Genomic DNA, 12,648 nt, shown 5'->3' with positions numbered 1-12,648 from the left:
CCAGGACTAAAACAGGACTGAACCAGGACTGAACCAGGACTAAAACAGGACTAAAACAGGACTAAACCAGGACTAAACCAGGACTGAACCAGGACTGAACCAAGGCTAAAACAGGACTAAACCAGGACTGAACCAGGACTGAACCAGGACTAAACCAAGACTAAAACAGGACTGAATTAGGACTAAACCAGACCTGTATATGTGATTAGAAGAGATGAGGAGCCACATTCAAGATGATTCCAAACAGCACATATATTTGCAGTCGTTTATAAAAGCCACAGTACACCAATTTCTAACTGAACTTAACTTCTTTTAATATATTGATTTTCACATTGATCACTGTGTTACAATGCAAGCAACCATGTATTTTATTGTATATAATATGCTTATTGTTCCTTGTATTGTACTGACTTACAGAAACACATCAGACATTAATCTTACTTATTAAAACAGCCATGTGACTCATACTTCTCAATAAGGGATTCTATGCCGAAACAGGTGGGTCTGTATTCTTCCATTTGGCACTCTTCTCCTCTGGGCGAGTGCTCAATCCACGTCCTTTCACCAAGCAAATACTCAAATCTAAAATACAGTTTACAACAGAAACTTTTTATTGATCCAGCTGGTAACAATTATTTACTTTAAAGAAATTATTTAAGTGTTTACTTTGAAAAAAGAAACAAAAAAAAAACTTACGTCTGACTCTTTGCATTGTGCAGTGTGTCCTCGTCTGTTCCCATTATAAGGTATCCTTTATTTACCTGTAGATCTAAACTCTCTCTACAGTGCGGGAAACTGAGGAAACTGCGCAGGTTACCTTCAGCATTCTTGTCATTTGATCCTGCAAATAACAGTGTATAGACAAACACAGACTCTGAATCAAGTAAATCTGATCTGACATTTAGAATTAGATAATAGTATTGAAAGACAAACCCTCTTTGATGACTCTCTCAATTCGCATGATGTAGGTGTCAAAGGAAACATGGTACTGTGCTTCTTCCAGAACGGCAGTGTACACTAAGGAGAAAACAAAAATGTTTTTTTTTGTATTTTTCTCCTCTGTTAAGAAGCAGAATAACATTTACTGACCATAATCAATCCTGCTGGTCAGAGTAGATTCACAGGCCTTTCCAATGCGGTCCCTGTTGTTGATATTGCCCTTCTTTTGCATGCTACAGTTTACTGCGTACAAAATAATAAACACATTTATAATCAGGTGAATACTATTTACCCAGTAAAAATGCATATTACATAATGTTATCCAGAGCTGTTTTAAGTTTAGTGTTTCATTTATACCTTCAGCACATTGGCATTCATCGCCTTTGCAGCGCCTCAAGATCTGACCATCTTTCCGTTGTGGATGATAATACTTTACACATTTTGTTTCTGTAAAACATTTACAATGTCAGTCTTTTGTATCATTTGTAAGTGTAAAGGAACATCCATATTTACCATCATAGTATTCATATATAGACACAGAGGCAGGCTGTAAAACGCCCACTTCGAAAGTCTTTTCCATTCTGATGGGCAGCATCTCAGTTCGATTGTGAGAAACCTGTGGAAAGAGCAAATGTCCCATCAGAAACAGACAGTGTACTCTGGGCACATTTACAGCCAGTCAAATCTGACTAGACTGAATGGGCATGTGTGTTAACATGAACAAAAGAAGTCTGTTCATCTCGACATCTGTCAGGTAATCAATGGATAAAATAAATGTTGTATTTAGAAGACAAAGCACAATGTATGTTATTAGGTTCTTTTTTCAGACCGTCTGAAAAAAGGTCTGAAAAAAAGAACTTTATAGCATAAAATATTGGAATACCAAATGAATCTCATTGGACTAAAGCACAATGTATTTAAACATTTTTCAATCTTGAAGATTTCTTTCATTTTCGCTTTCATTTGCGCCACATAAGTCTGCCTGTTTTGCATAATTGTCCTTGCTAAAACTTAATGTGTTGTTGTGGTGCATTTGCTTTTGTGTGTTTGTTGCTTTATTCACATTTTAAATGCAGAGGGAAATTCAAGCTGCACCAACACACTCTACTTTTCTGTCGACTTTGTGTCTCAGTCAAAGGTGTCAGTGCACTTTAACAGGAGGACTGGTTAGGTAGGTCAGCAGATCCTGTGTCAGGGCAGTTTGAGGTGAGCAACAGTCCTCTGGACAAAAGTGTCCCTCCTCTGTGTCCTGCAGCATCACAGTCAGTGTTTAGGGGGAAGCCAGATGAACAGGAAAGCCTCACTCTTCCTTTGCTCTGTTGTGGTGGTCTGATTAAATGCTAAATTCCTTCAAAATGTTTCCTCTAGAAGGTCTCAGACTATTTGTTTTGGAAGGTCTTCTGCCATATTTGGTGTAAAAAAATAAAAATAAAAATCTCAGAGATCTATAGCTACCTCCTTAGCTAGCTCCATGAATACAGGAAAAACTAACATCTTATTTCATATAATCCAGCAGACACTTACTTGTGTCCTTTGAACTGCACATGCTGCACTTCTTAGTTGGTTAAAATCCCATGAAATTATGTTAAAAACTGAGCTCAAAAACCAATAAGTTTCAAAAACTACTCAGTGTGTGAGCCAGGGAGCCAACTACTGTCCCTTTATAAGAAATTTATAAGAAATAAGATGTAACTGTTTATATGACATTTCAGTATTCTCCAGAAATCAGATAATAATGAGATATTTGGTGTGCACGTAAACACTGTAAACACAAAGACCTTGTTCATGTAGAGAATGAGGGAGCCCTTCTCTGACAGAGCCTTGTTGAACTCCCACTGGGCGATGACACGAGCTCGGCCTTCAGACAACTACAATTACACAGGACACAGACAGCTGTTATCAAACATTAGTACAGTTAAATAAAGAGTGGACAAAACTACTGAAACCTTACAGCATCTAAATCTCTTTGTACAGGCATAAAGCCAGTGGGTAAAGAAATATCCAAGATCGACATAGACGCATCTTCTTCTTCATTCTTGAAGCTATAAAACAAAACAACAAAACAAAATGGGCCTCATTCATGAATCACTTTAAAAAGGTGCTGGGAGAAATCTGTGCCAGATTCACAAAATGTTCTTAAGTGACAGTTGCTCCAAATTCACAAACAATACCAAATAAAAGAACATTTGTGGAATATTAGGTCAATTGAATAAAATCTACTGGGTTCACCGAGACTCTTAAGTTCTATCCTAATGGTGTCCATAAGGCTGTTGCAGAAAAATCAGTTTTTCTCAAATAACTTTAAAATAATGCATTTAGGGCCATGGTGTCAATGAAAGTTGAATATAAATGTTGCTATTCCGCATCTTTTGGTACCAATGTTATATCTCTATCTTCATAACTTTCTAAGATATGACAATTTTTTCAAGATTTTGAGTGTTTTTTTGTTTGTTTGTTTTTTGTTTTTTTCATAATTATCCAATGTCCACAAAGGCCAAAGATGAAATGAGAGACTTAAAGTTTGTTCTCTTTCTGTAGTGATCACTGTCTGTATAAAAAAAAAGTGGAGTAAGTGAGTGTGACATGACCCATAGCATTCCAATGACAGGTATGGCTCAGGGTTTGGTAAACCCAAGTTTCCAGAAAGGATAACCCAGGAGGCAACACTGGTAGACCTGGTGGGACCTGATTCATGGTACATCTTTCATCCTCTACAGCTGTTTTCCTCATAGTTGGTGTTTGAACCTAGCCAGGCTGGCGCCACCTTGTGTCACCACTCATTTTAATTTCTCTCTAGTGACTAGGTCAGGAATCTGAATACACTAGATGGTTTGCAAAAAACCCCGGAAGTAGAATTTTTGTTCTTACGAGTGCTTCTGATTGTTTATAGGATTTGTTTTTCCAAAAGAACATTTTCAGTAAAAAAAACATTTTGTGAATGCCAAAAAGTTTGTTAGAAAAGCTGAAGTACAAATTTGTTCGTGAATGATCCTGTGAAATATTTTGTCAAACTTTTACTTACAAAAATTCAATTGTCAGCTTGTAAATATCTTTGTCCCTGTCATCATCCTTTTCTGAAACAAAACAGATGTGATTAGTAACAGTCTTTGTATTGTAATATGTAATAATAATGTATTGTAATAAGAGAAAAAAACAAATTTACCGAAGTTCAGTGTGAGGTTGAACTTTGTACAGTCACTCACAGTTTCTTTGGGAACAGCATAATACTGTGTGAGCAGCTGTAACACAATACACATTTAGTGAGGACAAACATTTGGACAAAAGGAGATGGTTTAAAGTTTAGGTGTTTTACGATCAGAGTTGCTTCTCCTGTGCCTTTGGCAATCAGTTTCACATTTTCATCAACTGCAAAGTTCTGTTTCGGGGTTTAAACATGACACAAAGATCAGACACAATCTCACATGACGCTGCTTCTCAGACCGTGTGCAAAGACCTTAGATGTCCTGGTGGTGTGCTGGTTGTCTCTGGAGAATCTGAAACTGTAAGGAGCAGCACGTCCTGAGACCTTCAGCTCCACATCCAGGTTATAGTCTGGTTCTTGAGCCACAGTCCAGTACGATGACAGTGCCTGGTACACCATCACCGTGGCCTGGGATGAAGAAAACATTTTAGAATTTTAAATAGCTATTTTATAAAAAAAGTTAATGATTCAAATATAGTAAATGTCATGTATTTATATACATATGTACCTGTGTTGATCCATATCCACCACCTGACTCCTGCTGTTTTTTGAACCATCTCACAATGGGTCGAGCGTCCTGTAGATACTGTTTTTGAAATATAAAAGTCACACAAGTTTATGTCTTTTATCAACAATGGATTAAATATATAGTATACTATAATATACTTATAATAATAAGTCATACATTTTAGACTTACTTATTTAATTTGTTAGAACTAAAAAAAGTATAATGTAACCAGCTAGTTATTCATAGATGTGCATTTCTTCTTAAAGGGCTCCTATCATACTAGTTTCTGATTAATGTTATAATGTTGTTTCCTCATCAGAATCATACCTGGAGTTGTGTTTTGTTTCATTCACACGTTTAACACACAAACTTAAATGTACATCTTCAAACAGCAAGTTACTAGGGATCCAACTTTTTCAGTTCTGATAACAATTCTAATACTATGGAAATAAAAATCTGATATCTGATAAATTTCTGATATCAACCAATAAAACCAGAGTGACAAATAAACAGCATTAATTTCCTTAAAACAAAAATAAAATAAGACCAAACTGTTCCATATGTATTATTAAGTAAGTACAGAACAACAGTAACTATTGTGCAAATAGAAATTCAAACACTGAGTTTTTCTGATACAACTACAACCAGTATATCATTTTAATATTTAGGCGATGATATTTGATCCAGCTTTTTTCCAGATTTCACTATCAGCACTGAAACAATACATTATACTTTTTAGTTAGTTAAGAAGTAGGCCTAAAATGCAACATTATTTGAGAATGTCGTCCTAATCCTATTTGTTTTTTGTAATTTTGGTTCTTTGTGTTTTACAGTTAGCCATTGTCCCTGCTGTCCTTTACTTTGTTTTTTGATGCTGAATTCACCAGCTGGTTTATTTTTTGCCCCAAAACTGTGTTTCCATTAATTTAATCAGTAACCTAAACTGCAATCCCAGGTCCATACTTTCACTACCACAGCTTAGTGACACACTTAGTTCTGAAACACGCTCAGTTACCTGAGACTGATGTTGCCAAAATTGGGATGAAACTCACATATGTCTAAAAACCTGTAAAAAAAACAGGTCCGGGCAAACTTTCATGGCAATCGAACAACCACAGCCAAAGTTATCGTGATAACTGCTGTCTCTAGCAATAATGTGTATATGTAAATATTTCAATCTGTAAATGTGTATTTGAAGTACTGATGACCTGATGGGTTGTTGGGGTTTGTTTTTAGCTCGACTTTTACACAGGCCGTTCTGTGCAGCACCTGCACACTGTGGACCTGCTGTCGCTCTGCTTCTACCCAGGGACCACACGTGAACAATAACTAAATCTTGTAGCTAAATTTTGAAGCTAAATTTATTGTGCAATGTCAAATAAATAAAAATGTAAAAAATAAACAAATGAGTTCTTCTCTCAAATTGAAATCACAATAGTCAATTTTGTGTAATATAAGGCCTTAAAAGCTATGATGTTTTCTTTTAAAATGACTTTATAAAGTAATAATAAGACTCACTCCGCGTCTGACAAGAGCCAAAAGAGCATAAGCAGTTGCCTCCTGTGAGTAAGTGTGTCCCTGAGGTGAGATCCAGTGGGTCCTGTCTATAAAAAGTGATTCATTAAGGGTTATTATAACATAATTACCATAAATAATGCATAAAATGTTCCAACCTGGAGAAGCAAATCTGTATAGAATCTGATAATTAAGCCTGTTTTCATTGGCCAGAGCATATGATGTAATGGCGACTGTATACGGGTTGATGAGATGCGGAAGGCGCCGCTCCAAGTATGCCACAGACTTGGATATAGCGTTAGATAAACTCTGCACAAAAGAAGTACAACAAAAATTCATAAAAAGAACAGCCAGAGAACAAGACAGAAGATACAACCAAACTCACATTTACTCTGCCACCACATATTGGTCTGGACTCCTGCAGCGCAATGAGACAGAAAGCCGTCATGGCGACATCATTATCTTTTGACAGAGAGCCCTATAAGAAGATTCACTGTGAGAGGCAACTGGGAAAGTGTGCTAATAAGGACATTATTGTACATTTTTCATTAAATATAAAAAGGAGTTCTAAAATACATTGGATGTTATCAAGAGCAGCATATTGCAGCAGAAGAAGCCTGTGGGGTATTTTTGAATGCAGGACTGATTCAGTGATACTTACTACTGTAAAGTGTCTGTGGAAGAGAAATCCAACATCTGTGAACATGCCGTCAGGCCTCTGCGAGTTCAAGATCAGCCATTGTGTTGCTCTACAGATTACATTGCTGTCTATATACACTAGATTGTAGGCCATGGAAAATACTTTGACTACAAAGGCAGTCAACCTTACAGACAACAGATAACAGTTAATGTCAGGAGATTACTTTTAGTTTGCCAGTTCTGAAAGGATTGTTCATGTTTTACCATGTGCTGCTTTCATAACCTCTATATACAGCAAAGGATCCGTCACTTTTAGCATATTCCATTTCATTTTGGTAGCCTGAAAACAACTTACAGTTACAACATACCTTAGATGGTAATGCAATTTCAGTTTAAAGGAGCTGTAAATAGCTTGTACTCTTACAACTGAACCTTTTATGTTTTGATAAACTGGATTTCAGCATTGAACCTGGAAACCCAAATGGGAGACTCATTCTGCTTTCTAATTGTTTTGGTTCTTGAGAACCAAAACAAACCATAAAACAAATAAAAGCAAACAACTTGGCTATCATGTCCAATGTTTTTGTTGTTGAGAATAAATCGACTTTGCCATTGTTACCATGTAGAACTCTATTTGATTTGAATATGTTTACCTTTTATCTGGGGGCAAAGAAAAGTCACACGTCTGATATTTAAAATCCATATTTGAAATACATTTCCTTTAATATTTTAAGTTTTGTGCTACTAACGATACACACCAGTTTTAATATAGTCGAGAGCCTTTTTACGATTGTCCACACCCACTGCTGCCCATTGATTGGTTTTGTCCAAATATGTTGTGGCAATGACAGGATTAGCCATTCTGTTCAAGTTCTGCTCCCCACAGCCAGAGGGCTGAGTGATCAGGTTGCCCATGGTGGATGATACACCAAGGACATTGTCCACCAGGGCATTCATCTGCTCCCTGCCTGAGGACACAGGGAAAAGTGTACTAATTCATGAAATGTAATATATATATACACACACACACACACACACACACACAGAGAGAGACATATTCTAAATATATATATATATATATCATTATCATTTAGAATATGTCTTAGTTGTTGCGCTGTGCCAGGATTATGAAACAAACTGTCTTAATTGCAAATGATTTATAATAGTACCTGACACAAAAACTTTGGCACTTGATGGAGTATGTGGAACCATTTCAGTTTTATCAATTGGATTGTTGATCGTTTCTTCTTGTGTGCGACCTGTAAGGGACAAATTAGATGAGACACTTAATTAACACATAATAATTATCATTTCCGCTATAAAGTCACCTTGTGGGTTTATGTCAACAATCTTATGTACTTTAGTCAGAACACCATTTGGCTGAAAAAGAAGGACAATTAAACTTAATAGAAGGCAAGATTAAGGAAGGTAAAGAAAAACGGTTTAAATACAACAGCATGCAACACCCTGTTGACATTATGTTCTTACCACAACCAGTAATTGCTTCACAACTCCGTCACTGTGCCATGAGTCTTTCACCGCGCCTTTAACTTCAATGTTTAATTGACCTTCTTTCATGGGAATAATAGTAAAGAACACTGCGCGAGTGGTAGAGACTCCCACTTTAACCTCCTGCACATATTTGCCCCGCTTTGATGCTGCACTACAAACATCTGGGTGTTCGATGAGTTCAATACGCACCTACAGAATAAAGCAAATATGAAAGTCACTCGTATGAATTTGTTGTATTTGTGTTTGTTTGTTTTTTACACTAAAATCTAAATTTCAACACAAATTCAAAAACTTGTCACTCAAGTAGCAACTACTCAAATGTACATTTTCAAGATTTAACTCTGATCAAAACTCCAAAACATTTTTTGCACAACCTAAAACACTATGATCAGTTACTTAAACACATATTGTAGTTATAACACATTACCAAAGACCATATTCTCGAAGGACAAAACTGAACACACAGAATCACAATGAAGGCATTTTAGAGAGGGATAAAAGTACTAGAAATACACCGCAAAAGACTTCTAAAGTGAAAATCTGTGTGAATTGTTTTTTTATTTTTATTGAGAGACTTTGAAGTCCAGGTCTGACACAGTTCAGACACCAACTGCTAAAAAACACAAATTTGGAACCAACAGACTCACTCTGACTCTCAAACCAACAGAAACAGCGTGATACTGGTCATGCAGGACTGCCTCACATTACATGTCTAAATGTGTCATTAGTCTATAACTCTGATGACTGTGCTTATTTTTGAACCACAAAGTAATAAGTGTATTGTACATTTAGTTCACAAAATTAACTTTTTTCAAATATTCTAATTTGTTTTGTGCCTGTTAATAGTTTTGCAAAGTGTGCAAAAGATTTGCCAGATTTACAAAGTTTCAGAAATTGTGCCAAAGCAAATGAATATATATATATATATATATATATATATATATATATATATATATATATATATATATATATATATATATATATATATATATATATGTGTGTGTGTGTGTGTGTATATGATGTATAACCTTACAGTGATAGGATCCTGAAGGTAGTTATGTATAATCGTTCTAATTTCAATTTGTTCTCCAACCACGGCAGAATAAGGAAGTTTGAGGTCTAAGAAAAACGGTTTAAATACAATAACATCCAAAGGCTTTCCAACACAGATACCTAAAAAAATCAAACATAAAAATATGATTAGTTTACTTTAGAAATATTTGACACATATGTACAAATAAATCTCTCTTACCAGTATTTTCAGATAGACTAATGCCAGTAAACACCCAAGTTGTGATGGAGTCTTTTAAGGGAATGCGCCTGTCAATTTCACTAAAAACAGACCATTAAGACAAAGTTTGACTCAGTGATTGGATCCATTATTATTATTATTATGAGTGAAACTTAATATTTATTTGCCTATCTTACCAAGTTTGTTTCCCAGCACACTGAGGAATTTTGAAGGTAACCCACTCCCAACTTTCTGGAAATTTTGTCCGAGAAAGAATTTCATTGCTGTCCATGTAACTGTCGTCACTCTCACCTATAGATATTGAATTTAATTAAAAATACAATGGCAACACTTTATGATCACTAAACCGTATTAGCCTTAATAAAGTATGAATATAGTCTTAATTCATAACTGAACAAATAGTTCATCGAGAAGAATTCAGGCTTAGTCACTCCTTAATTAATACCCTAACCATAGCTGCTAAACCCAACTCCTTATTAAAGCCTTAATTAATACCCTAACTCCTAACCCTAACCACTTAACTAAATAAGTCTGAATCATACCTGGCATTGTGTTTTGTTTTATTCACAAGAGTAATTTTGTCACGCCCCTGCCTGACCTGAGTCTTTGCTGTGTGTGGACATGGGCAGAGTCACCATCTCCAATCAAGCCTTCTACAAAGGCCCCTCTCTCCTGCCAGACTCTGCCAGATTGTTTCGTCTACCTGATGGTGATTTTTCTGTCGGCTCAGTTTTTGATTTTCCCTCACTTTCTGTATACTTACCTGCATTTTTGTACTCCTAGTTCCCACCATTGAAGACTCCTGCATCCCGGCTGCTGGCTCCTCTTTAGCATTTTTGTCCCTGTTTGAGTATTTTTTTGTGGTCCACCCTGTGGTGCCTAATAGAACAATCTGGCCAAAACATGGACCCAACAGACTCAAACCTCCTGGATCCAAGTCCTCTGACTCAAGCAGAACCTAACCCTTTGTTTCAAGCTGTCTCCAATCAAGGTCAATTATTGGGGAAGCACGACAATCAACTCAAAGAAATTGTTGGCAACCAGCAAGCTTTTGCCTCTCAGATGAACCAAACTAGGACCATGTTGGCTGACCTCACTACTGCGTTCCCCCCAGTTTGCTGCTGCTCCGCCACCAGCCAATGTCCTTCCTAGTTCTTCTCCACCACCTCCAGCTCTACCTGCCGTGGCTCAACGTGAACCTCATATTCCCACTCCTGAGCGATATGCTGGCGATCTTGGTGCCTGTGGTCGGTTTCTCCTCCAGTGTTCCCTGGTGTTCGATCAACAGCCCCTCACCTACGCTTCAGATAAGTCACACATTGCTTTTGTTATAAGTTTATTAACTGGTAAAGCATCTCAGTGGGCAACAGCGGCATGGGACAGTAATTCTGAAATTTTTCGGTGCTTCTCTGCCTTTTCTAATGAAATGAAAAAACAGTCTGATCACCCATTAAAGGGAAAAGAAGCTGCTAAGAGACTGTTAGCACTTAACCAAGGATCCGCCTCAGTTGCTCAGTATGCTATAGATTTCCGAATCTTAGCTCATGAAAGTGGTTGGGATGACACTGCCCTACAGTGTATTTTTAAGAGGACTCACAGAAAATGTGAAAGATGAGCTTGCCACCCAAGATGAGACCAACAGTCTCGAGGAGGTAATCTCTTTGGCCATACGTCTTGATAACAGACTCAGAGAAAGACGCAGGGAAAAAGGCTCACGTCAGTCTACATTACATGCTCACCTCCTGCTCATTCACCTGTGCAAATAAATGTTCCTATGCCTTCCAGCCACTCCAAGCCTTCAGACACAAAGGAGCCTATGCAACTGGGTCGGGCCCGACTAACTCCAGCCCAACGCCAACGCCAACAAAGGTCTGACCTTTGCATTTACTGTGGACAACAAGGACATTACATCAGTACTTGCCCCTTGCGGCCAAAAGACCAGACTCACCTGTGAATGGAGGGGTCCTAGTGAGCCATGTTTCCTCTCCAACGCCATTTTCTCCGGACCGACTTCTTCTCCAGACCTCCTTGCTGTGGTTACGTGAGTCACTCTCATTCCATAGTTTTGTTGATTCTGGGGCCGACGATAATTTTATTGACTCCGACCTTGTTCTCCAAGTGAATACTCCTACTGAACCATTAGAGTTTCCCAGAGAGGTTAATGCACTGAATGGAAGCCACCTAGCCAAAATCACTCACCGCACCAAGCCTGTCACCCTTATTCTTTCTGGCAACCACAGGGAGGAAATGCAGTTATTGGTCATTCCATCTCCTCAAGCTCCAGTGGTTTTGGGATTACCTTGGTTAAAGCTGCACAACCCACAAATAGACTGGTCAGCCAATAAGGTTACCAGCTGGAGTGTTCACGGTCACTCCCATTGCCTCAAGTCAGCCGTCACGGTGAGTAAAAGTTCAAACTCCGCTCCACCTTGTCCTCCTGATTTGACAGCTGTTCCTACCATATATCATGATTTGGCTCAAGTATTTAGTAAAGAGAAAGCACCGTCCCTTCCACCTCACCACCCCTATGATTGTGCTATTGACTTACTCCCTGGAGCTCCTTTGCCTTCTAGTCGTTTGTATAAACTTACCCGTCCTGAGAGAGAAACTATGGAGCAGTACATTAAAGACTCTCTGGCAGCTGGGTTGATTCGGCCCTCCTCATACCCAGTAGGGGTTGTTTTTTTTTCTTTGTGGATAAGAAGGATTAAACTCTAGAGATCTTAAAGAACATGTGGAGCATGTGAGGCAGGTTCTGCAAAGTTGAAAAGTGTAAATTTCATGCAACCACTGCTCGTTTTCTTGGTTTCGTTATTGAGCAGGGTTAACTCAGGCTAAGGTGAAAGCTGTTGCGGAGGGGTCCAGACCTGAGACACGTAAACAACTCCAGCGTTTTCTGGGATTTGCCCATTTCTATAGGAGATTCATCAAAGATTACAGTAGGAAAGCAGCTCCGCATACCTGTTTGACCTCCACACTAGTCCCTTTCAAGTGGTCCGATGAGGCTGAAATGGCTTTTTCCACACTCAAACAACTTTTCGTAACTGCTCCTATTTTATCTCACCCAGATCCTTCCAAACA

At 37.9% G+C, this 12,648-nt stretch overlaps 1 protein-coding gene across 1 annotated transcript in view; it reads right to left on the bottom strand.

Annotated features, from left to right (window-relative positions):
• Positions 1–240: 240 nt before the first annotated feature.
• The window catches only part of LOC110154945 (complement C3-like), a 32,726-nt gene continuing 20,318 nt past the window's right edge, over positions 241–12,648 (bottom strand). The window contains exons 19-43 of the mRNA XM_055152603.1: positions 9,744–9,858; positions 9,568–9,647; positions 9,349–9,488; positions 8,292–8,504; positions 8,132–8,183; positions 7,973–8,062; positions 7,562–7,771; positions 7,068–7,143; positions 6,826–6,988; positions 6,550–6,642; positions 6,323–6,473; positions 6,168–6,253; positions 4,650–4,727; positions 4,394–4,549; positions 4,253–4,315; positions 4,103–4,178; positions 3,962–4,013; positions 2,891–2,981; positions 2,718–2,807; positions 1,453–1,555; positions 1,297–1,386; positions 1,090–1,182; positions 934–1,017; positions 697–841; positions 241–582 (exon numbers count right to left, since the gene is read on the bottom strand). Of these exons, the coding sequence (XP_055008578.1) occupies positions 438–582; positions 697–841; positions 934–1,017; positions 1,090–1,182; positions 1,297–1,386; positions 1,453–1,555; positions 2,718–2,807; positions 2,891–2,981; positions 3,962–4,013; positions 4,103–4,178; positions 4,253–4,315; positions 4,394–4,549; positions 4,650–4,727; positions 6,168–6,253; positions 6,323–6,473; positions 6,550–6,642; positions 6,826–6,988; positions 7,068–7,143; positions 7,562–7,771; positions 7,973–8,062; positions 8,132–8,183; positions 8,292–8,504; positions 9,349–9,488; positions 9,568–9,647; positions 9,744–9,858 (2,735 nt within the window). The 3' untranslated portion in view covers positions 241–437. The remainder of the gene's footprint in view (positions 583–696; positions 842–933; positions 1,018–1,089; positions 1,183–1,296; positions 1,387–1,452; positions 1,556–2,717; positions 2,808–2,890; positions 2,982–3,961; positions 4,014–4,102; positions 4,179–4,252; positions 4,316–4,393; positions 4,550–4,649; positions 4,728–6,167; positions 6,254–6,322; positions 6,474–6,549; positions 6,643–6,825; positions 6,989–7,067; positions 7,144–7,561; positions 7,772–7,972; positions 8,063–8,131; positions 8,184–8,291; positions 8,505–9,348; positions 9,489–9,567; positions 9,648–9,743; positions 9,859–12,648) is intronic.

The sequence above is a fragment of the Boleophthalmus pectinirostris genome, unplaced genomic scaffold (assembly GCF_026225935.1).
Source record: "Boleophthalmus pectinirostris isolate CB_2022bp ecotype Guang Dong unplaced genomic scaffold, ASM2622593v1 HiC_scaffold_17, whole genome shotgun sequence".
NCBI classification, from domain to species: domain Eukaryota; kingdom Metazoa; phylum Chordata; class Actinopteri; order Gobiiformes; family Gobiidae; genus Boleophthalmus; species Boleophthalmus pectinirostris.
The sequence above is the reverse complement of the archived record's forward strand: the minus strand, read 5'-3'. Positions and strand labels throughout refer to the sequence as shown.